General features: G+C 37.1%; 2 protein-coding genes across 4 annotated transcripts in view; one reads left to right on the top strand and one right to left on the bottom strand.

Moving 5' to 3' along the window:
• Positions 1-26670, bottom strand: part of LOC133525256 (protein cramped) — a 90843-nt gene that overhangs the window by 63372 nt on the left and 801 nt on the right. The gene's annotated exons all lie outside the window — the stretch shown is intronic.
• Positions 473-25492, top strand: LOC133525259 (lipase 1-like). Its single transcript, XM_061861552.1, has 8 exons — positions 473-799; positions 21594-21804; positions 22192-22303; positions 22610-22850; positions 23513-23671; positions 24169-24250; positions 24910-25028; positions 25309-25492. The coding sequence occupies exons 1-8, from the start codon at positions 704-706 to the stop codon at positions 25489-25491; spliced, it is 1203 nt and encodes a 400-aa protein (XP_061717536.1). The 5' UTR covers positions 473-703; the 3' UTR covers position 25492.

Raw genomic sequence — 26670 nt, 5'->3', positions numbered from 1 at the left:
AGTGGCTGTGACAGAATCGGACAGACAGACGGACATGACGAATCTATAAGGGTTCCGTTTTTTGCCATTTGGCTACGGAACCCTAAAAATGACCACTAATGCTTCCTGTTAATGCGTCACATAAACGTTGCCGACCCATTTTTAACTAATCCGAAATCCTAAAATTAAGTTCTGTTTATATGATAATTAACTAACCCTACCATTACTTACACGCATCCTATAATTATCATTATCTAATTACAATTAAGCTCACAAATTCTACAAGTGTTTATTAGTATCAACTTTGCAATCCCATGTGTCTCATATCAGAGTAATGAAGTTTTTGAATTTTTGGCTAAGACGTCAAAGTATAAACTAGCGACTATAAGTATACCAGACCCGTTGACACCACCTGCCGTGCAGTGCATAAATGAAACACCCATATTTGTATAATCGCTATTGGAGATTCACCCGCGTGACGTCACACAATAATAACATCAAACGAGACTGAATGATAAAAACGCCGGCAGGACAAACGCGTGCGCACTCAACACACACCGCTTTGACTGGAACGTTTAAAAAAAAACATTTTAAATACTGGCCACTTACAAACGCCAAACAATTAAAGGATATTTTTTTTATGTACACACTCGCCAATTGTAAACGTTAAATTAAAGTGTTTTTTCGAATTTAGAATAAATTTGAAAGGACTTTTGGAGTGAATATGTCGGTGGTAAAACTAGGGTTGTTTTTGATCGTGTTTATGAACTTGATGTTATGTGAATCCCAAGTGATGAGGAAGGAGGCGTCAATGACAGTGGTAAGTAATATACATATTAATGTTATAATGTTATATAGGGTACATCGTCTATTACTGGCCACCTTCCAATAACTGGACATTTTCCAACAAATTGTCAAAAACACTGCCTTCCGTACTTTTAGTATTTGTTGTTATAGCGGCAACAGAAATACATCATCTGTGAAAATTTCAACTGTCTAGCTATCCCGGTTCATGAGATACAGCCTGGTGACAGACGGACAGATGGACGGACAGCGGAGTCTTAGTAATAGGGTCCCGTTTTACTCTTTGGGTACGGAACCCTAAAAAACGGATCCCCAATATTTTTGTTACACATACATATTGTGTTGTTGGACATACAAGATCCAATTTCGTAATATGGTGACCATGCTGACCAATTGACCATCCCGTTCACAACATGTCAAAATTCTCAAATAATTGCTAACATGTTCGTTATTCCCTGACCGTATAACGACATTAATAAGAGTCATCACTTGCAAGTTCAAATGTTACCCGATTAAAAAAGACTACAATGGTCAACAATTATCATTAGCCTGTGACAGTCTCGTGTCAGCAATTATATTCTCCATCGCTAGTAAGTACCGTCAACTAAGGTTATTACATGAAATTTTTTTATATCCAGGCAAAAGTCTGGACGTCACTCTAAAAATCCTAACATTTCCTGGACGGTCAATTCTATAAAATTTAAACACAAAATATTAGTTTGTTAATCCGCGAAAAGATAACGTGCTAGTCAATCAGTGCTAACCCGTTATAATTATATGCAGTTAATGTTCCCACACTCCCAACGAAAAAATAAATCCGAACCGCCGAAAGTACAAAACTCGACACGTATTTCGCCTCTCTACGAGGCATCCTCAGGAGATGTTGACGGTCCGAAGTCCGACGACTGAATCATCATTCATCTGGTAATTTCTCTAAACATTTCGTGGGCTACTAGAAACGCCATTCGCCACCATATGTTGTAGCTACAGCGTAAACTTCTCTTTTTTCTGTCCTTTCAAACTTTTAGTTAGTTTCTGGTGGTTCGTGATGGCAAAAATCTTGACACGTCAGGAGAAATCACGACGTATGGCAATCGTCAACCCAGTTAATTATATATAGACCCTATTACAATGACATAAGGTCCACTAGACGTCAATTAAAAGTTGACGATCGTCAACATAGTTAACCGGTCGTTTTTCAATCTTATGTTTTACTAAGCTATTTTTAAACTATTATTTTTTGCTCTAAGCAATGAAAGAGTTATTAAGTGTGAGAATAATCACTATTGAGCATTGAAAGTACAAATAGGCTATAATCAGGTAAATAATGAGGTTTAAAAACAACCCATAAATTATAACGGTTCCTACTATGTAAAGTTTGTAGCCTACGATAAATCTTTCTTCACTTGTTTACTTTTTTTATTAAATTCGCAACATTGATATACAGTTTGGCCAGGGACTGTCTCATTTCAAACAGACTCGTAGATAAAGAGAATCATCCTGTCTTTTTCTCGCGCTAGTACTAGCACCCAAAAAAGGGACAAGTATAGTTTTTTTTAGAAATGGACTAAGATCGTCACGCTATGGACTAGGCCTAAAGGAACGAGAAGACAGGGCAAACCAAACGCTCGTTGGGCAGACGACTTACAACGAAAAGTAAAGCACTGGCAGGAAGTAGCTCAAGACAGAGCGCAATGACATGATTTGGAGGAGGCCTTTACCCATGAGGGGTACAAACCGACTTAGTTATAGAGTTAATGAATTATTTTATGTTAGTTAATTACTTTAAAATTATAACTGTATTTTTTTTCCGTGTAACTATAGCCTAAGTTAGTTTTAGAATAAATGGGCTTTTTATTTTATTTATTTTATAATGTCATGTTATGTTTGACTTTAAAAGCTCTATTCGTTTTTAATATTTAATGCACAAAATACATTAAAAAATGTACAAATGGCGGACTTAATGTCATTATAATTGCATTTAACAAAAACAAAAGATTGTTGAATTGCAAGCATTGGTGTCCGTAATCCTCTGACCGTGTGACATTAATGAGACTCATAATGAGAGTCACTGGACTATGAGGAACCAGAAATATAAACTTCGTTTATAGAAAACTGCATTTCAATCAGTACAGGCAAGGTCGAAGTCATTCACGCGACAAATTTAGCATAAATATGATATGGCCCACGAAATTATTGTCATAATAATAATAGATTAGCATCAATAGACTCAGTCCATGCTAACTCTGCGCTAATTTTGACAGAACAAAGTGTTTAATTTAATAATATCTATAATACTTAACGACCGGTTTGGCCTAAGTAGTTGGTAGTGACCCTGCCTATGAAGCCGGTTCAGGCTTCGAATCCCGGTAAGGGCATTTATTTGTGTGATGAGCACGTTTGTTATTGATTAGATTTTTTTATTTGATTTTGGAGAATTTGACTTAACTTGATCCAAGGCTTTCTGATATATACTTTACTATAGCTTCTGCCCAAGACTTCGTTTCCATGTAACGATGATGATGATGATACCTTCCCTCAGTCAAACTGTGCAAACAGTTTTGTGGGACGTTGTGGTTAATATTAAGTCAGTATCAATTGTATTGTATTGAAATAAATAATAAATAAAAAAACCGGCCAATTGCGAGTCGGACTCGCACAGGAAGGGTTCCGTACCATTATCTATAAAAACGGTCACCCATCCAAGTACTGACCCCGCCCGACGTTGCTTAACTTCGGTGATTGGATGAGAACCTCGACATTGGAAAGAAATATTTATTTTATTCTGTTTTTAGTATTTGTTGTTATAGCGGCAACAGAACTACAAAATCTGTAGAAATTTCAACTGGCTAAATATCACGATTCATGAGATACAGCCTGGTGACAGACGGACGGACGGACGGTCAGCGGAGTCTCAGTAATAGGGTCCCGTTTGACCCTTCGGGTACGGAACCCTAAAAAACCCTAATGATGATTGATAAAAACTAACGTATTTCCTCCCCCAGGTCTCTAACTAACTCCATACCAAATTCCATCGAAATCGGTTTAGCGGTTTAAGCGTGAAGTTTACTACTATGTATTAAATTATTTAAGTACCTTCACAGTCAGGCAGTAAAGATATGCAAGTGTTATTTTAAACGTCAAACTTCTATGAAATTATAACGTATAAATAACACTTGCATTGCGTGTGCTATCAAAATCGTTGCAGACTTGTCTTGGTCTGACTCTAGGTAGAATACTCTTCATTGACACACCTCAGTAAAAGATACCTGATTAAGGATAGAGGTAGACAACAGGCGGCCTAAATACGTTATTAATGTGCCTGCTCTTCTTGAGCCGACTGGCATTATCAGGGATGATGGCAAGAGACGTGTTATGTGGGATGCTACCTGCGTAGACACACTGGCACCGTCCCACTCCCACCTCAACGGACTAATGTAAAAGCGGGCGCAGCGGCGGAAAGCGCCGAGATTTTTGAAACGTAATAAATATAAGAGCCTCGGTAGAGATAGAGTACCATTTTGTACCATTTGGCGCTGAAACTCTAGGTCCGTGGGGTCCCAGCGCGCACAAGTTTTTTACAGAAACCGCGAAGCGTCTGGTTTACGTAACGCACGTAACTGGTGACCGAAGAGCTTCCTCGCACAACGTTTCAGTATTGCGATACAACGAAGAAATGGCGCCAGCATCCATGGTACAATGCCTTAAGGGCCTATTTTAGATTTAAAATAATCCTCTGTTAATGAGATGCAATATATGCAAACGATCGTATGATGACAATGATAATAAGCCTGTAATAGATTAATTAGTACCCCTGATTAGGTCAGATTCCTACTAAGGGATTAATTATAACATTCCTATAGTCATTGTTATAACCTAACGAGGAACTGAGCATGATCTGCGTGTCTATTAACAAATCATTTATTCGACTGAACGCTAGAAATAATTGACTGAACGAGCGCAAAGCATCCTCCATTTTAGCTTGGACTACTATTATGTAGAATTTCTGGTCTATAACCGTGAAAATCGAAGTTCGTATTCAGCAATTATCTCTGTCACTCTACGCCTTAATTTTAGTAAAAGAGAAAGATGCCCTAAGTGTGCGTACTTCGGTGTTCGTTCAGGTGAGATATCATTATAGTATATGGATATTTTTGGCGTAACAGGTTTTGGAATTTCTTCATAATGGCGGTATTGGACTCGCGGAGTATATAGCTCAAAGTCACTAGTTGGGTGAATCAACTTTTTCTTGTCACTCGTTGCCATGGCTACGTTCTCCTGGGTCACTCTTATCTCGGTTTTATAATATAAAATTTGTGGTAAGTAAAAGGCCACTCCATGATGGACCATTTACTAATATTTGACAAAATAACAATAAGAAATCGATTGAGTTAATCCACCCAGTTATTATATAGGTATCTCCTGAATCTGAGTCTCGATTGCGAGATAAGTGATTTTAATAACCCTGGCATGGCTGGCATGTCATTGTTAATCCGCATGACGTTCCGAGTAACTTTTGTCATTTGCAATTCATCTCACTTGTTTGGTAGGAAAAACGTGCGACCGATGCACTAATAGCGATTGTCAGATTCAATCATTAAAACTGAAGTGGATATAATAACTGAGATTTTAAAATTGTGAATAAGTTATCTGGAACTGAAGTGTAGCTATTAGGTATACCGTTAGCCCCGTGATCCCAACCACACGGTTTAATGGAAAGGGGCTGCGACCCTCGCTCTGGATCTTTCTTTATCCAACAGATATCACTGGCCATTCATCGGGGTAATGCCGCAAGTACGTAACGTACAAATAGCCATACATTTGACGTGCCCCTCCCCAGTAAAAATCGGCTCGGCGGCAAAAATGTTTTGTACAGAAAATTACAGATAAGGCGTGTCCAGTTGTTAAATCCTCCAAGAGTTTTATAGTTCTCTGTGTCAAAGATATCTTTAACGGTTTCAATTATATTTTATAACATTTATAAAATTCCGTTTCCCACAATATCCTTGCATTTTCTCTTCATATTAATACTCGTAGAGAGGTTAATTTTAATAACTTTCAGGACGACTTCTGCTTTTAAACAATTCATAAACATGGCAAACGGAAACGCGTATGATGCGATGTACTGATAGCCATTATTGTCGGATTACCCTAATGAGGGTGATTACACGCCATCAGTTCAATTGCTGAGTACTGAGCAGCCCCGCGTCATGTTCATATCAATGTCAAGACAGCTGCGTAGAGACGGACGTCACTCGGGATCGTCACACGAAAGTGACCACGTGAAATCGCTTTTTCATACAAATGTAGTCCTCATTTTCTTCTCTGGATATAAACATTATATTGAACATATTTTAACTTAATTTATTGTATATCAACCACAGCTACCCCACCTTACATTTTTAAATTTTTATAATTATTATAAAAGTTAGGAACATTTAAAAATTTGCATGAAATACTTATGTTTAGAGCCAGACCAAGGTAAGTTGGCAACAATTTTGATAGTGTTAAGTAAACGTCATAATTTCATAGATATTTGACGTTTTGACATTTCCGCTGTTTGCGACGTAAGATTTAGCAATCGCGCGAAATTTGACGTTTTTCCGCAATATAGTATATATAGTTCTGTTTGAAATTTGGCTAGTCATATCCTTCGGCTATATCATTAGTTATATTATACTAAAATAATTATGTAAGCAGTGTACTGTTATGGTAAGCAGGGTAACGATATACATACAATTGAAAATAAATGAAAATTAGATATGTTTTCGTGATCTTTTTTTCAATAGTCAACTTTAACAATTTTAAGGTTTTGCTTAGTGAGAGTGCCCTGATATAGTTTAGTTTCCGCGTAAGTTTTTTATCACATTGGTCCTTTTTTAAAACGTGTAAAATTTGCGTTTGCCAACAAAATAACATCAGTACACCTAGTGTAAATTTAGTCGATAGCGAAACGTGACGTACGCGTTTGCGTTAAGTCTCATTTTGTATGGGTTTTTGAACAGCGCGCCAAGCGGGACGTTTTGGAAAGTCAAAAATCTCATACAAAATGACACTTAACGCAAACGCGTACGTCACGTTTCGCTGTCGAAAATATTTACACTAGGGGTACTGTAGTAGGAATAATTATTTGACGAGTGTAGAGTGTAGAGGAAAAACGATAATGCAGGTTTTATTGATAGTGCCTGGTGTGCATTATCCGTATGAGTCAATTAATTATTAATTTAAGATAAGGTAAAGGTAGTTTATTTTCCAAGTAGACATATTACAATGAGCTTGTAGTCAGACCAGGCTAAGTTGGCAGTGATTTTGATAGCCCAGTCTGTGCAACTATCAAATGAGTCTTGCAACCTTTTTTGACAGTCATGCGTCAAGTTCAAAATAAACACTTTCTGTTGCTAGGCAACGAAATTAAACCTCATTTAAACAGAAAATCTCCTTCAGAATGAAAGACTCCTTTGATAGCTAAACGCTTTCGTTGACATTTAATTTTTTTTAAGTATGTTGCACCAATTTTACTGAATTGATTTTTCGCATGGCTTTAGCTAATACTATTTGCAGTTTATGTGATTTTTTCCATAGGTTGTACCTTTACAAGTACTTGTTGAAAAGAGTTGTCAAAAAAAAACTGACAATTTAATCATTATTTTTTCAGGGAATTAAATATTTAAAAAGATCTGTGTTTTACCCCTACTCATTCTTCGTTGCTATGATTTGGTTTGATTGCTCTATGTTTATATATAGTTCAGGAGAATAACGACTTTGAAAAATGTGTCCATTAAATGACGTTTTTGACATTATCTCGGTGACGATTCAAGATAGGGGGCTGAAAGTTAAGGTGTTTCTATATAATAAGATAGCCAACAAATGACATTATAAAAATCCGATATTCGTCACAGGGGTCACTTCTCCTTCCTTAGCCTGCTAGACCCTTACCTATTGTATTTCTTTTAAAACACATTTTATTAAAGCACATTCCCTTTAAACTTCTGTTTTTTTCTTAAACTACGTCTCATCTCTTTAACTGGTATGCTGAGATCACTGAATTCCTGTGAAATTCTATTTTGAGGCGAGTACGTGCTGATCTTATCGATATTTACATCTGTTTACGACATAGATATAAGAAGTAAGGAGATTTATAACGAAGCATAATTTCAACGAGTCTCGCTGTCTCCAACTGTCCCCCACTACATCATTAAAGGCGTGGCCAGACAACCAACTCACGCGCTGTGATTGGCCAAACCGCGCGGTGTGGGAGCCTAGAGCGGCGGCACTAGAGTGAGGACAATGCGATAGAACTATCGATATTTTACATATTCTGAACATGACCTTAAGAGTTTTGAAATTTTTGTTTTAAGTAATAATTGCCATAGATTTAATTTATATTCCTTTAAATTTTTGACCTTATTTGCGGGCTAAGAATTTTAAGGTACGTGTAAGGTATATTAGTTAATCCATAAGTTCTCTCACAAAGGTTTTTACTGATAAAATGTAATACAAAGCTTTTAATTAAAAAAAAAAACATGTACCATGATGCGAAAACTTGTTTATGCTAAACTAATCAAATTGGTTTAAATTTTAGTCATTATTTGATGTAATGTTTGTTTAAATTGTTTACTTTGGGATTGTCGTTAGACGCGAGCGCTCGTCTGGATTCTACTTCACAAAACGGAGTAAAAATCAGTGTTTCATTAAAAAAAAATAGTTTCAGTTTATTATAGCATATTTCGTCACCAATCGAAAGCAATTCCAGCATGTTACATAGAGTTATGAAGAACTGCGAAAGCAAGTTATAGTAAATTATATTGTAAGTATAATGCACCATTAAAATAAGCTTTTAAATCATATGTACGAATAATAAGAAAAGAGTAATCATAATTATCAGTAAAAATCTTTCTGATAGAACTTTTGGATCGACTAAGTATATTTTAAACATATTTATATTCTATCGTTATATAAATGAAAATGATCCAAACAAATAACACTTTTCTCGCTTGGAAACCAGTTAGGGCCTCTACATGTAGCATTTATCCATTTTTCTTTTTATACTCGGATTTTTCGGGAAACTGAAAAAAATTGCAATCATGAACATATTTGATTATACCTACCTAGTGCAGTTATTCGAATCGTAGCTAAGAACCTGAATAAAATATACTTCCTTCTTCCTTGCGTTGTCCCGGCATATTGCCACGGCTCATGGGAGCCTAGGGTCCGCTTGACAACTAATCCCAAGATTTGGCGTAGGCACTAGTTTTTACGAAAGCGACTGCTATCTGACCTTCCAACCCAGAGGGTAAAACTAGGCTTTGTGGGGATTCGTCCGGTTTCCTCACGATGTTTTCCTTCACCGAAAAGCGACTGGTAAATATCAAATGATATTTCGTACATAAGTTCCGAAAAACTCATTGGTACGAGCCGGGGTTTGAACCCGCGACCTCTGGATTGCAAGTCGCACGCTCTTACCGCTAGGCCACCAGCGCTTCAAATAAAATATACTTATAGGTATAAACTATAATGTTATAAATAAATTGTACTTAATTAAATCAGTTTATTTTTTGGCGTACTTATTCGATTTTTAATCCAAATTAATAAGTATTAAATTAAACATTAGGTGCATATAAAATAATTGTTAAATTTTACTTGAAAAATAATTACTTTGATACACACTATATCCAAACATTTTTATCGATAACGCTCAAAGATCAATTATATGCACGAGCACCACTCTATTTCGCGGCGTCAGTGAAGGCAGCGGTTGGCGGTCGTACCAAGAAACAATAATGCCCCTGTGAATATCGTTAGCGGTTTAATGCATTGCGCCGTTGCTTAGGACACTACAAATAGTTTTCCATGCCAAAGCGTCAATGTAGAATGCATAGACAAATTGCCACGCGTTTGTATGACGACATGGTCTGATTCAGAAAAATCATATGTCACTGGATTTATTTGTTAAAATGTGTGGTTTTATTGACTAATACGTGAAAAAAATGTACTCACATGTAGTATGTAACTTATAGTTTTTGGATGCACTCCTATTTCGACACAAAATAACGCTATAATTCGGCATTTCAATAAAATTGACGCGCACATTGTTCAATGACAGCTAATTTGCTACTGTCTTATGGCGGGCCGGTATGGCCACGATGTGGCCATGTCGCGGCGACACGCGCCACGCCTCCGTCAGCCATCTAGTACTTTCTATGATCTGAGGTTTACGACCTTACTTTTAGTAGTTTTAAGTCAAAAACATCCAGCATTTTTCGTACCATCTTTGACATATTTAATGGGTCAAACACATTTTAGAAATAGTCACTTCTGCGGACAATACAATACAAGTTAACCCGGTTTTCTTATTTGAGACTCAAATACTGAAAAAATTATCCTGCCGGTAAAGTTGCCGCGTATAAATCAGCTTCATTCCCTTAAATTTACGATATCTACGCGAAGGAGTCCGTCCAAACATCTTTGAATTTATGAATTTTAAGGTCACTTCTCTTTACAATACAATAAAAGCTAACGACCCTGTCAATCATAGATATCCCGTATTTTTTATTTGAGTCTCGAGTACTGAAAAAATGTATGCCGCCTGTATATACAGGTGCCGCAAAAAAATTTGCTTTACATTCCCTTCAATTTGTGATGTCTACAGGAAAGACGCGAATGAGTTTGCTGCTATAAAATGTAAAATGTACATGACCCTAATGGACCATTGCAAAGAGATTTACCAATGGTCAGTTAAAGTGGTTTTTGTTTTTTGTGTGAAAGCGTTGGTGACCTAGCGATAAGCGTGCGACTTACCGACCCAAATCTATTTAGGTATGTTTCTAGGGTTAGCACCTTCTTTCAAGTCTTGCCGTCATGTACTGTAAGTACATCTTAGTTCGACTACCATTTCGTATTCACCCCTGACCTGATACTTGACCATCACTCGTATAACTAAAGATACAAAACCTCCAATTTCACGTGGTCCGACCCGAAATGCTGCACCGCGATAAGGTTTTGTTTTGTATTGATACAACATATGAATCGCTAATGTTCAAGGAAGCAAGCGATTTTCGATTTTATACACGCGTATTCACAAACGAATGCACTCGTGACCATTTTTAAACCATATCACTTTGAAATACGGTTTACAATAGTTTGACAGTGGTACAAAAACGTAGCCCATTCATATGGGATTCGATGACGTTCAAGGAAACGAAGCGATTTTCATACATGCGTATTCACAAATGATGAACGGACTATTTTTCAACCATAATCCATTGCAATACGGTCTACAATAGCTTAAGTATTAAATTCATCTGGGATTCGCTGACGCTCAAGGAAACCAAACGACACAGAGTACTTTTATATATAATCCAAACGATTCCGCATGAAAACAAGATATGTGCGTGAACGCAATATGAATGTGGAATTCGCACGCTGCGCCGGCCGGCGTGTGCGTCGCTTTGTGACATAACAGTATAACACAGATGTTGGGATACTTGGTATACACTTGAGATCAGTATGATTATTTTTTCTGACACATAACTACTTATATCTTTAAGATTTAGGACGTTAGCTACAACGATATTTTTAAATAACTTTCTTGATAATGGCACTAACCTAAGCATGGAATTAACAGAATATATGAATGGAGCTTCGTACTACGCCGGCTGGTTAGTGACATAACGGTATAACACAGAATGGAAGCAGTACGGCGATTTATTTCTGAGCTTATTATTTTATTGACAGTGGTATTAAGCATGAAAATAAAATACGCGCGTGATCGTAATATGAATGGGGAATTTGCACGCAAACCGGTGCGTGCGACGTTTTGTGGTTGTGACATAGGTATGATATAAATAAGTATAGATTGCTTTTTGAAATAAGTTTAAATAAATAAACCAGCCAGCGTGGGGACTATAGCCCAAACCCTCTCGGGTATGAGTGCAGCAGTGGGACGTATATAGGCTAAATTATTATTATTATATAAATAAATAAAAACTCCTCTCGCCATAAAAATAGTTCTTTAAGGACCATCCTTGGCAATGTTGCTTTGAAAGTAGCCTACCCACTTAATTGCTTTTGGTAACTGTAGTTACCAGCTGTCACCCTTATTTTATTATAATAATAGAGGTCACTGAAAAATATGAAGCAAGTGAGTGGCTACGCGATTGTAGCTTTCTTTTATTACTAATTAAAAACTTGTTACTTTAACTGAATTAAGTTAACGTAAATATTTACATCGTTTCAAACTTTACATATATGTAGGTATAGTCGCCAGATTTGTAGCTGGCCCCCAACGGCTTATCCTTTGTCTATTGTTAACTAAAACGGCGCGTGCCACTACGTGCAAAAAAAGGGCCCGGTCACTTTAACCGGTCATTTAATTACAACTCCTTTGGCAATTGAAATAAGATTCAAAATTAATAAATGGAAAAATAATTTGCGATATCTTGTGTGGTCCCTATACGGTTACTGAGTGCCGGCGAGTCGAACGCTACCGAACCAGTCTAAAATGTGTCCTCGATATGCGTAACAAAGGCGCGTTATCGGAGAGCGCACCTACACTGGTTTTTTGAGCGTTGGACTAGCCCGCGCTCAGGTGCCAATTAGAATTATACGACCCTTTTTTTGCAGGTAGTGGCACGCGCGGTTTTAGTAAACAATAGACAAAATATTAGCCGCTTCGGGCCAGCTTCAAATCGAACGACTTTACGCGATTAGTCTATATGTGACTAATATTCTTTCCGTGTACCCTTCAGTTTACACTACTGTTTCTAAAGATCTCCTGCGAGCAATGACAATGTATGTTGAAAAATGATGACACCCATTGTTTTTATACAAGTTTAAGTTCACGTGCAATTACACTTATCCATGGGATCATTCACTAATTTGGCTGAAACAAGGTCCAATTAACTACGAGCACGTGCTTGCGTCTCGTGTCTAATTAATTTAAACAATTATCTTTTTTTTATCAACATTGTAACCGGCAAAAACCGTAAGGAATAATGTTGTGGGACTCGTGGGAATATAGGAGCGACCAGGCCGGCTAGAATATTCATAAATACGTACTGGACGCACTCTCACGTTCAGATATTTGTGAATGATATTGGAGCATTAAAAAAGTCTGAAAATAACCGGATGCAACAATTTTTAATTGTTTCACTACATCTCAACTAAGGGCCGATACAGAGTACAGACGCACTGCAACCCGACTGCAATTTGTATAGGAACTGCACGCCGACTGCAACATCAGCGTGCAGTTCCCATACAAGTTGCAGTCTGGTTGCAGTCCGTCTGTAGCGGCCCTAAGGTCACCCTTGATTGTACAGGGCATAGTGACGTCAACTTCCGGTTCGCACTATTTTTGCGATTCTTCCAAAATTAATGCGGAAAAGATTACAAACCTGCGTCTTTTCCATTACTTTTTTTTTGTCTAATGCTTGAACCAATTAAATATTTGATACTTTGTTAGAGATGTATACAGTCTCTAAATAACTGATTACACAAAAAAAGTCTCTGAGTGTCAGAGATAAAATATAATAAAAAAAAGATCATTAAATTATCATTAGAGATGTAAAGGGCCTCCAACACTTGAATTCTTATATAAATAATTAAAAGACAAGAAATTAAATCAGAGGAACAGACAAGAACCGAATGAAGTGTCTCACGTTAATGCCACTAAAATTAAAATTACATACTTATAACATAATATGTTATGTATAACATAACATTAGTTTGTAGTGGTTAATACTTTTTGGGAGAGCTACCTACTTAATAAATTACACCTGACGACAGCAAAAATAGCTAATAAAATTTCAAAAACAGCTCCCGGAGCGTGACCACAACCAGTTTGAATCTGATAACTGATTATTATTAAGAAATCATTAATTGATATAATTGATGTAAAACGGTGTTAATTGCTGCTTGACGTTTGTTGGTAAACAATGGCTATTACTATATATACTTGTTTACGGAATTTTAATGATCATATCGCTTTAGTGTTGCGAAATGTAAATATGTTAGAATGGTGGAAATTATAGGCACTGGGTCAACTAATAAGTTAATAACTCTTTTTTTTATGATTAGAATTTTTTTAACCTCAAAAGTAGTAGTAATTTAAATTTTTCTTCCGAAATGCTAGGGTTCCCATGATATCAAATATTGAGGTACAATAATAACAAATAATATTGAGGTTTTTGTTGTTTCCAAGGGAAAAGTCCAACTTTGTCGCTTGCCATAAGGACGCTTATTCCGCTTATTCGTATAAGATGCAGGCAAACCTCATTTTTAAGGTAAGCGACAAAGTGGGAACTTTGAATAGACTTCGACACATATTATGTAAACGACACTGTAATTCATAGATACTCAGATTTAATATTAGAGAAAAAAAATACCACGTCCTTCGAGGTTATGAAGCTTCTAATCTAAAAAAACGGGGTGTAGGAATTATTTTATTTGTATAAACCAAATGGGGTCTAAGAACCAAAATCATTGCACAGTCAGCATCAAAAGTAGCGGATCAAATAACGCTACATAAGTATCTACCATTCTATAACAGCTTAATAAAAACTGATTTCTTTAATATAGAACGACTGAGACTGTAAAAGATATACTTTGGAACGTGAATTTTAGAAATTTATCTATATTTGGAAAAGTTTTCTGTGATGTCAGATACTTTTGGCGCGTTGTTTCATCCGCTACTATTGATGCTGACTGTACGGAAATCCCAGGTATGGTTACTTCTCAGTAATGCTCTAACGTTAATATTTTTTTAATTAGAACAAAAGAAAAAAAACAATGTTCATACCTACATAAGTTATTTCCAATAATCGACAGCAAAAAGAAATCGTCGGCAGTGTTTTTGATAATTTGTTCGAAAATGTTCGGCAATGATGACATTTGTCAAGACAGAATCTTATTAGTATCATAAATAAAAAAGATAATCAAAAAGGTCGAAGAATGTTTCGTACTATTCTATGAGGATGTATTACCTCAAGAGCTGGGGGCCTACCGCGAAACCCGAAATTCGCAAATTGCGGGGATCTTTCTCTTTTACTCTCACTAAGACGTAATTAGAGTGACAGAAAAAATGCCCGCAATTGACTAACATACAGACTGCTCCAAAGTAAAAAATTGTAATTTGTTAATTTCTTCGTAACCGCTACACCGGTTGTTATGATAATTTGTATACTGGTTCTAAATACCCTAATGCATATGTAATTATATACATTTCGGCATTGTCTAATGACTAGAGACAGTAGGGACACACTGTTTAATTTATATTTGGTTTATAGGTATTACAAGGAAGATTTTTACGAAAAACCGTAGGCTTATTTTTTCAACGTTTTGCTTGGGTGCGTTTTGTTGTTAGCGATAAGCTGAATTAGCCATAATAATTCTGACAAAATTACCTTAATCGGAAAACGATTTGTCTGTTATCTACTTCTGTCAAATCTTTACGAGAACCATTAGACGACTAACAGGGCGGAACCTGATCATATATTTCCTGTTAGGCATACATACATACAGGAGATTACTGTAAAATTTGAAATTGATTACAAATTGTTTTTTTTTTTTTCATTGGACATGTTGGACAATTATCTGATATAATATAGGCAAAAATATATACACCGTGGGCGGATAAAACCCGACAGATTTTAAAGGTGTATTCTTGACCGCATTTAGAGACTAAAATGTGATACAAAGTTTCCTGAAATCGGTCTTGTTTTAGAGATAATGACAATTTTTGTAAAAAATTGTTTCTGTAATAACTTAGTGAAAAACGCATTTTTGGCTGCGACGCTGCCACTATGTGACTTGGTTTAGATATACCTATTGGCAGACATACGGTTAAAATAAATAAATAATACATATAATCTATATTATGGGACTATCTTACACAAATCGACCTAGTAAGTTAATACAATAGGGAGCGTGCATGAACTGTAGGAGGCAGCACAGGAGCCGTCAGATTTTTGGCGCGAGGCGTAAATGTGATGTTTTTTGTTCCGATGTAGCCCACAAGATGGCAGAACCTACTATACACAAGAAAACACGTGACGTGTACATGTGCATGTATATGGTTCCGATTCAGGCCACAAGATGGCAGACCCTCCAACGCGCACGGTCCCTATATACAGAATTACAGATATTAGCACAATCGGATTAGGACCAACCTCGAAATCTCTGGAACAGTCATGAAATTTGGTATCTATATATATATATATATATATATATATATATATATATATATATATATATATATGATATGTTAGCATAGTCAGCAAACGAGCAGACGAGCCGGCTGATGGGAAGTGGTCATCGTCGCCCATGGACATAAGCAACACCATAGGAGCTACTTAAGCGTTGCCGACCCTTGAGAACCCTAAATACCCCTAATAATAATTATAATTTAAAGGCCCCTTTTTCATGCACACACCATTTGACATTTGGGGACCTCGAGGCATCGCAGCCATCTTGAAAATGTGTACCATCCAGGAGAAATTCGCATTTTACTCTAAATCTACGTTCCTAATTAAGTTACGTATGATCCTAATTTAGGTTAAGGACCATCCAAAACCAAACAACTAAAACATTTACAATGCTAAAACATATTTTGCAAAGTAGCTACTCGGTAAATAAAACGTGTTAAGTAAGCTATTAACTGCATGGTTAACTAACCACTTAGCGCCCACTAAAATGCAGGTAGCGTCTTCACGTCTTGTATTTTTCCTCATTGGGATTATGACAGTTGAAGTAGGTATCAGACAAATACAAATTGCAGATTGGTATAGATCACAACACCTTATAAAACAAAGTCCCCCGCCGCGTCTGTCTGTGTGTATGTATGTTCGCGATAAACTCAAAGACTACTCAACGGATTTTCATGAGGTTTTTAGCAATCAATAGAATGATTGTTGAAGAAGGTTTAGATGTATAACTTCCCAGCCTGCGGCTGTCGAGACTTACCACCCTCGTATCCAAGATTTTACTTACCCCCTCGTTGCACAATGTAGTTAACCCCCGACGCAAAAAGAGGGGTTAATACACGTTTGACGCCAAGTCTGTCTGTGGCATCATAGCATAGCTCTCAAACGGATGGACCGATTTCGTACGATTTTTTTACGTGAAAGCTTACGTTTGATAAAAATCGACCCAGGTGTTTGAAAGGTATCAGCTCTTTTCAAAAATGACGTAAAAATGTATAAAATCTTATGATTAGAGTAGGTTTTGGTCATAATAATTACGGACATAAAAATAAGTATTTGTATCTCTGCTGACTGACTGCTGCTGGACGTAGTCGTGGCCAAAAGCTAGTTAACAATATACCTATTGCGACCAAAAATGTGACTGGATAAACCGGTGTCGTCGTAAAATGTGTAGTTGCACAATATTATTCCCTTAAAGGCAGCATGAAATAATAGGATTTTATGCAATCGTGATATAATAGAGAGCTTTTCAGTCGAGTACTGTGTTTAGGTACGAGATTGAAAAGCTTGATTATATCACTAGTCCTAATAAAACCTAAAAAAATAATGAAAACTGGTAAGTATCTCAGTAGACAAAAATTTATCTCTAGACTACAGCGTATCGAAATTAATATTATAGTTGGGTTGGGAGCCCATACATGAAAAGTACGCAATTATAATTTGGTATACGAAATCTTAATTCAACCATTACAGTCGACGAGTACAAAATTAACATTAACATAGCAATTATGCTTGTCTTCAGATTCTCCTGTACCCCTAGTGTAAATTTAATCGACATCATAACGTGACGAACGCGTTTGCGTTAAGTGTCATTTTGTATAGGATTTTGAGTTTCCAAAACGACCCGCTTGGCGCGCTCTTTCTAAATCACATACAAAATGAGACTAAACGCAAACGCGTACGTCACGTTTCGAAATCGAATTTATTTACACTAGGGGTACTGATTAACATGATATAAAAACCTTAACAAGAGAATTGCATACATTATGATTATGACCCGTAATTAAGACATAAATAATATTCAGGGTTCATCACTATCAAGTAGGACTAAGGAAGTTTCTTCAAGTTTTTAGTTTTTTCAAGTTTTAAGGAAATATGAAAAAGAAACAGACTATCAAGGAATTTCTCATCCCAAAATACATTTAAACAAATAAGTAAGTATTATATTCAATAACTCTGTAATCAGCTTTTAAAAACACAGGAGATTTATTATATATCTTTTAAAACGTATTTCGTCGGCAAAATCCGCGATTATAATAAATAAATAATAATAAATAAATATTTCATGCAACTATAAATACAAAAGATTTTTGACCAGAAATATACCAAGCTTTTCATATGATACCTCGTCTGACCTAGTAACAAGACTGACATTTTAACACAAAGAGAGAGCCGCAGACCTCTGTTGAAGGTATATTTTTTTTTTTCATACAATCGCGAGAGTTGCAATCTCGTAAAAATTACAATTTTTTTTTTTGTAATTTTTATTAATTATGACCTTGAACACATAATTATCATATTCGATATAAATAATTCTCGGCTTAGTCATCGTACGTTTACATTTATCATTAACATTAATGACTATCATTACACCGTTTATAGAAATTTAGGCCTAGGTACTAGTTCAGGGCTGGTAACTTGAACTAATCACAAGGCAAGCTATAGGTATAAGGTATGCCCTGGATTCGTGGCTCTGGTTAACCCTGACCATTGTTCATAAAGCTGGGCTTAGACAGATCGACAAATATTTTAATGGTAAAAAGCAATTTACCAATAAATCAATTAAATAATGACTGAAACGGGCCAAGATAGTTGAACTTTTATTCTTTACTTAGGGGATGGCCAAAGATACGTTGTTTTTTTTTTCTGCGCCATATTTTTCATAATTTTAAGGAACGTTTCCGTTTGTGTATCAAAGCTGAAGGTTCTCCTTACATTATTTTGAAGATAATAACTTTCGGCTGGAAGTAGGTATGTGAAGAAAGTATTGAATAACAGCGTGTTATTAATGGCATTACAGAAGTTCTGACATAATTGGTATGTGCAATGTGCATAATTTAATGAAATTTTGTCCTGCTTAGAAATATTTGAACACCTTGGCAGCTACGATATATCTGATGGCGACTGTATGTAACATCTAAGTTAATTTTGGACTAGAAAAACAGTCATAAGAGTTTTTTAATTTTAATAAAATATAAGTTTTTGTATGTTTTTGTTTGCCATATAGGAAAAAGAATGTTAGGAATGAATGTTGATGGACGGAGAGCAGATGATAGACCCAAAAAACGATGGATGGATTGTGTGAAAGAGGATATGAGAAAGAAAGGAGTGAGTGCTGAGGTGACGAAAGATAGAGGAGAATGGAAGAGAAGAACATGTTGTGCCGACCCTACATAACGCGTGGGATAAGGGCAGGAGGAAGAGAAGATTTTGTATGAACCCAACACTTCGCAACACTTAACTGACCATCGGTGGATTATATGTCATTTCATTATAATAAGGTATACGAATTTTCTGCTACCAGTATGGACGATGGTACTGGTACGCGTTTATCACGCTGATGCGTATTCGAACGTCACTCCGGCGTATGGGCGTGACAGATAGTCTATTGTGAAAATCGAAATTTCGTTATCTGCCTCTCTATTGCTCGAATACCTGAGTGATAAGAGACAGAATAACGAAATTTTGATTTTCGTGTTAGACCCTCAGCGCAGCGCTCTGCATGTAGATATATAGCGATACCCCAGCCGCACACCGAAGTGATTTCACATCTAATGTAAAGACCACCTTATACCTAACTTGTTATTTAATTAGAAAAAGCCTAACCATTACGGTTATGTCAATAAAACAAACGGGTTTGAGGAGTAAACTACATTAACGAGGTCGCCCAAGGTGAGTCCACTTGCCAGCCGTGACCTAGGTAAATCTGCTTCTAGTTTTACTCATTATCTAGGGAATAAAATTAACACCTATAGGATATTAGAGACTTCTTATTTCTCCTCGCGACTTCCCGGGCTTGCTCCGCTGATAAGCGTCGTCGGGAATTAGGCCGAGCTCCTTCATGTCTCTCTGGACATTCGTCATCCAGGTAGTCAGCGGCCTACCTCTCCTTCTTTCATGCGCAGCCGTAGAAAGGCACTTTTTTACGACTTGGTCTTCGGATCTTCGCATTACATGGCCGTACCACCTTAGCCGTGACGTGACTTATGTAACTGTTATACGCACTCTGTTTCAATGAGTAACTAGGGTATTAGACTATTCTCAAAATTATCTTACCTACGTCAAACGTGACCTACAAAAATCTGCTTTTATAACCTTTACCTATTCTTCTAAAAGGACCAATCACATCTAGGGCATTAAGAGAATATGCTCAAAATTATCTTCCTTGTGCCCTTTAACCAACTTCAAAATGTCAAAGAAGGACGTTCACAAATTATAGTTCGTGTCATCCACGAAGACGGGCAGATTTGTCAAATCTAACCTTTAATAACATGACATTACGAATCAAGGCACGCGTCGTCGTGCATGAGACGATCTATAGTCGGCCACTTTTTTTTCATTAGACATTTTCACCGAATTCTCGAAGTCGGCTAGAGCGCCTAGAGCTAGACCGATCTGGGAAATTATTGTTGGTTACTTCACAGTTTATTCAAAATAGAAAAAATTTATTCTACCAGTAGGCCTCTGAGGCTATTTACAATCGCACGATATCATGTCATGCAGGATCTGCTAATATTAGGCTCCTTAAGAAATCCAGGGAACTCTTCATATATTATGGAACACCTATTTGCTTTCGTAAAGTTTTAGATTTGGTGAAGTGGAACTTGTGATGAAGGCCATAACATGATGGCATTTTCAACTATGTAAATGAAGTCGGTTCTTTTTTGTTCAAGGTACAGCGCTAGAGAAAGTTGCACACAAATTGCACATGTGTAGTAGGTAAAATAATCTGCGGAGTCTTTTAATAAATAAATGATTATACATTTTACACCACAAAGGATGAACTTAATCATCATCTCGTGATATCACAACAACGATACCTAATTCCTAACATTGTTGCACTAGAGAAAATAGCACATTCTTACGATGACACGAGCCTACATATAAGTGGTGACCTTGCATTGATGCATAATTCGCTTAGTCATTATTTAATGAAAACTTAGACAACAATAAACAACCGCTTTCAAGACAGTGAAACTAATTGTTTTGAAAATTGTCCTTTGTTATCTTGTGTGGAAATAAACATGTTTCTTTTCTACTACAAACAATAAACATACACAGATATATAGTTACTTATTAAAAATCAATACAAATACTAGTAGAACCTACAAATCACTAACCTAACCTAACCAGAAATCTCTCTCCTTTGTTCCCCGTGGCAATAATTATTCCCATCTGACGGGGTCTGCCAAGAAGGCAGAAAGGTTTTCTCCTTCTACTTTGCTCTGTTTGACGTCTTGGCTTCAGAAACATTGCAACAATCGAGATCTTTCTTGATTCAATTCATCCAAGTCCCCTTCGACCTTCCCCTCTCTCTGGCCTCTGAGATTTTGAAGTTCATGATGGTATTCGATATATGTTCAGAATGTCTCTTAGCCGGCTTTCCTGTTCGTCGGCGTACTGCGAGGCTTCCGCGAACGTACGCAATGCTTATCTTCTCGAGCCTCGTTACACCGCACATCCGCCGCAACTAACATAACCAGAAGTCCAGAATTATTTCAATCAAATTGTACGAAAAATGTTTTTTTTTTATGGACAGGTCATTTTCGCGACTTACCTGGCTGCCTCTCTAAAAATTAATCTCTTTAACTTTTTTCTTATATATTTTTTCAGCCACAACTCATAACGGCAGCCGGCTACCCAACAGAGAAGCACCGAGTGCGAACAACCGATGGTTACATCCTTCAGATGCACAGAATACCAACCGGCAGGCGATCAGCGCGGCGGTCGGACTCGTCTAAGGGGAAGAGAGCTGTCATAGTCATCCATGGACTTTTGGGGTGCAGTGGAGACTTCGTCATCATGGGACCTGAGAGGAGTCTTGGTAAGATGCTTAAAGATTACTAGCAGAAAATATCCTAACTGGCAACTGTCAGGAAAAGAGAGATCTGCTCGGTGTACTTGGGTTGTTGTGGAAATATTGTCTTCTCATCTCACTTTCAATACTCTATGGCATTACGTCCGTATTATGAAAGAGAAATTCTTAGGCGCAGCGAAATATGAAAGATATTTTTTTAAACAACGTCGAAAGGCTACAATAATGGGACTATCAACCGAAGGAGGTTGGATTGAATGATGGTAGCTTAATAACAGCACTTGTTTTGGTATTCTTTGTAATCCATTATGTTATGAGCCTGATTGTCCTTAAATAACAAATACCTATTACGATAATAATCTCCTGCTCATGAATCAAATTGAGTTTTCTTTTCAGCCTACCTCTTAGCTGATGCCGGCTACGATGTATGGCTGGGCAACCTCAGAGGCAACCTATACACGTCACATCAGAACATGACGAGAAACAATCCAGCCTTCTGGGAATACAGGTTAGTAAAATTGACGTTTCCCGGATAAAACCAACTAAGTTCAATGCAGAAAAGACCAGCAATGAAATTATTTGTTGGGAAGACCGTCATAGCACACAGCACGGCAGTTCTGTTCTGGTTACCGACTGTCTTTAAGTGGTGTACGTGTATGTACAAACGAAAGAGAAGCAACGAAAGAACTTGTAGACAATTTTACCTTATAGATTGCCTTACTAAAATACACTTTAATTTGGTGTAGGTCGATCCGAGTGAGATCGCCACGCAATAATGCTTATATAACAAATTTGACGTAATTCATAATTTCAGCTTCCATGAACACGGCAAATACGACATACCAGCCATGATAGACAAAATCCTCAACGTGACCGGTCTATCCAAGATCATGTACGTGGGCTACTCCATGGGCACCACCAGTTTCTTCACAATGATGGCGCAAAGGCCGGAATACAACGAGAAAATCATCGCCATGGTCGCCTTGGCACCGGCTGTGTATCTGGACAACGTCAGGCCTTTCACTGACTTGTTCATCAAGACCATCAATGTTCCTGTAAGTCATCATCTGATGCTTGCCCTCATTCTTCTAGATTTCAGGCTCCTTTAACTATATGCTAGAACCGAACCGAATATATGATATCGTCTACAGATCAGAGACACAATATGAGATTTAATTTTCTAATAGATATTTTACCAGCTTATTACCTACCATACCGCATAATTTGAGCGAATATATTTTTGTATCTAATCTCTGGATTTATCGCTGCGCCTGTATTTATCATGATAGCAAGCTATATGTTTGTAATTGCTGCGACAATACGCGTAGGATCATTCTAAACCTATCATTACACATCAAAAACTTCGCTGGCAATAATATCTTACACAACGAAGCGCGAAAAAATTGTTACAGAGCCATAAGACTTATGACAGTTATGACACTTAGGTCTGATTTTTCAATCATCGGATAAAATTATCTGTCTGATAAAGATAACACTCTTTTTCTTACAGATAATTTTATCTGATGTTTGAAAAATCAGAGCTTATTGTCATACCTACATAATGAGTTCGTAAATCCCTTGTCTATTTATAAATCTGTAATGAATATATTCGATTCAGGGTTTAGGTTTTGTCACAAACTCTTGTTTCCAGCGCAGGCCATTATACAGTATACAGTCTGAGCGAGTCCCATTTTAACATATATTGTCTATTGCCCAGGCCACCATGCGTCAACGCGGCCTAATATCAGTGAACCTACAGCAGGACTTCATGAATACTGTCCTCGGAAGCCTATGTAACTCGCGGGACCCTCGCCAGGACCTGTGCCTACAGATAGTCTACACAGTCGTGGGTGACGACTATGAGCAGAATGATCCAGTGAGTATCTGATCTGATCTTGTTCTTAGTTCAACCGAAACACAAATACTCCAAGGACCCGCGACCACCGGCACATTTTGACACTTCTGCAATTAAACTCACTCACTGCTCAGTATAGAGTCAATACATAATCTACATTTTTACATGGTAGAAACAAACTATATTTTTAAAATGCGTGCCCCTCCAGTCCAGGTACAGTTTCACCTTTTTTTAATACTACATCGGTGGCGGTAAGCAGTCTCCGTAACCTATGGACGCCTGCAACATCAGAGGTGTTACGCACGCGTTACCGACCCTAACACTCCGCACCCTTGTTGAGCTATGGCAACTTTGCTCACCGGCAGGAAAACAATACTATGAGTAGGGAGTGTTTATTGGTTGCGGTTTTCTGTAAGGGTTTAGTTGCACACAAAACTGTAACTTAATAAGTGAATATTTTCTGCCATTGTTATTATTCTTCGCAAGTACACGATTATTATTATCCACTATTTTTGCAGATGATGTCAAGCGTTATCATGGTTAGAATGCAGCCGGCCTCGTGGCGACAACTAGAGCATTTTGCCAAAATCGCTATGTCAAGTAAGTATACAATTTGCATCTTGTTTTATTTTCATAACAAATCAATTCGTTCCTGCGTACCCTGGGTCCAGAGCGGAAAGCTGCAAGGGGTGGCTTTGAGGCATTTGTCGCCTCATAGCCACCCCTTGTAGGCCTAAGGCGCGACATCTTTAAATATACTTCTGGCAAAAATGATTATATGTTGCAATACGTAATTATTACAAATGGTTTGTACTTAGTAGTCTTAGTATCTTACACTTGCGACCGAAAATCGTTAGAACAAACGAAAACAGTGCCTATATCAGAGGCTGAAACGAAACGCTTTTGTCTTTCTATCACTCTTCCAAATTAGAGCGATAGAGACAGACAGCGTTTCGTTTCTTTGCGAACGATTGTCATAGATTGCTTGGCTATAGGCTCCCAGGACTTTTAGCCTTTCAGCAATAAATCAATAAATTTAACAATACAATATACAGTAAATCACGACCCAAACGACAATACAGTATACAGTAAATCTCGACCCTACTAAAACATGAGCTAGTAAACCCTATGTTACAGTACCCAGTTTTGTCATACTCTCTGAATCTACTTAACTATACAAATTGTACAGAGAGTTGCATTTAAACCTACAGTTATGAGTTTTTTAAGTATATTAAAACTTATTTCCCTATTATTTACAGGCGTTTTCACGTCATGGGAGAACGGGTTGTATGGCGACGTGAAACCATACGACTTGACCAACGTTAAAGTGCCCGTGACGCTGCTCTACGGTCTAAATGACCAGCTGACTGAGAAAAATGTGAGTATACACAGACAGTGTATACACTTAAGGGTCCCCAGCAAGCTCGGTTCTTCATACAAACGTAGTTACGCACTCATTTTAAAACGACTAGCTAGATTGCTCTGAAACTTTGTACTTAAAATAGGATAAGGTGTATCTAGTCCTGTAATAAACAAATGTATTTTCTTTTTTTCAAGGTGTGCAGTTCACCTTCATCAATAATTTTAAATATGTTTAACGTTATTTTCAGCTGTTTCTAAATGTAACATTTGATACTAATCCCAAACTTTGTCAACAGCAAATAATGCGTCTAGCAGCAGTCCTGAACAGCACCGGCATGCTAGAAGACGTCCGGCCCGGCTGCAATTGGCCCAAATTCAACCATCTCGATTTTGTATTCGCTAAAGATGTGGGGAAATTATTGAACAAGCCTTTGATTAAACATATTAATAATCTATATGAGAGATATAGTCAATCATGAATATTTTGTTTTATTTTATCCTGTGAAATATCTACTACAGTTATGGTAGAGTCATATAGAAGCAAAATCAGCAACATTCAACAGAATAAAGTGGATTTTGCTGACTTTACTTCTTTGTGACTTACGTGTCAGATATACAGAATGCTGAGAGACAAGAGCACCCCCCAAAGGTGTAGGTATAGTATAATTGGAATGAAGAGCTTGAATGATTCAGTGAATGAGGAGGGAGACTAGATAGCTCAGGTGTTTAACAGTATTGGTCTGGCAATGGTTGTGGCTTCAAGCCCTGCTAAGGCCACAATTTTTTTTCTTCAATGTTGAATATTCTGTTGATCATCAGCGTGGACCATCTTCAAATTCAATGGAAACCATTTTCCAGCTATCAACTCAAAATAATTAAATTACATTATAAGTAACTAAGATATAAAATCAATTTTCAGTATTCACACCATGGAAGAGATGCTGATTTGTTTTGTAAGCTATTGGTTGCAAGCATCCAACCCAGAGGTCACCAAATGGCAGACTGCAGTCCGTATCCGGACCACCAACCTATACTTATGTATATTAAAATGACCATTGCTGTCCATTATTACTCGAGTTTATTAAATAAGTAAATGTTACTTATTTAATAAACTCGAGTAATAATGGACAGCAATGGTCATTTTAATTTTAAACCGGACCCCTGAAAATACTAATTTGTAACCCCTAATCTAGCCCCTTCACTTGGATACCTACCTCTCTTGCATGTTAAAGTGCTTTTTGACATAACCAATTTTGTGCCCTTATGAAGGAGCCCTGGAGTCTGACATTTCTATGATATTGCATATAAAAAAGTCAAATTCATATAACCTATCCTAATGACCAACCTTTCTTTCTGTAGGTTTTAAAATTAGGATTTATACAATAAAGAAGCTAACCAGCAGCCCAAATTCGAATAAACTTATGACCAAAGATTCCTCCCTTCCAAAGAAAGCTCCCTTTATTATGTATTGTATGGAGTGTATAATACCAATATCATTTTTTGTGCACAGCTTCACTGAGAGGATACTAATATGAACTTTGCATCCAAAGTCCTGTTTTCCACAAATAACAAAAACGCATGATGCAGACAGGGCTGTGATTTCTTAACACAACGGTTTTTCATGGGTCTTATCAGGTTTCACCATTCACCATTCATGT

The sequence above is a fragment of the Cydia pomonella genome, chromosome 14 (assembly GCF_033807575.1).
Source record: "Cydia pomonella isolate Wapato2018A chromosome 14, ilCydPomo1, whole genome shotgun sequence".
Taxonomy (NCBI): Eukaryota; Metazoa; Arthropoda; class Insecta; order Lepidoptera; family Tortricidae; genus Cydia; species Cydia pomonella.
The sequence above is the reverse complement of the archived record's forward strand: the minus strand, read 5'-3'. Positions and strand labels throughout refer to the sequence as shown.

Bases quoted from the DNA above. Each gene is read 5' to 3' on its own strand.
- LOC133525259 (XM_061861552.1), top strand. From the start codon at position 704: ATGTCGGTGGTAAAACTAGGGTTGTTTTTGATCGTGTTTATGAACTTG. The intron at 800-21,593 runs GTAAGTAATATA...ATATTTTTTCAG, and splicing joins AGGAGGCGTCAATGACAGTG to CCACAACTCATAACGGCAGC. The intron at 22,851-23,512 runs GTAAGTCATCAT...TCTATTGCCCAG, and splicing joins TCAAGACCATCAATGTTCCT to GCCACCATGCGTCAACGCGG.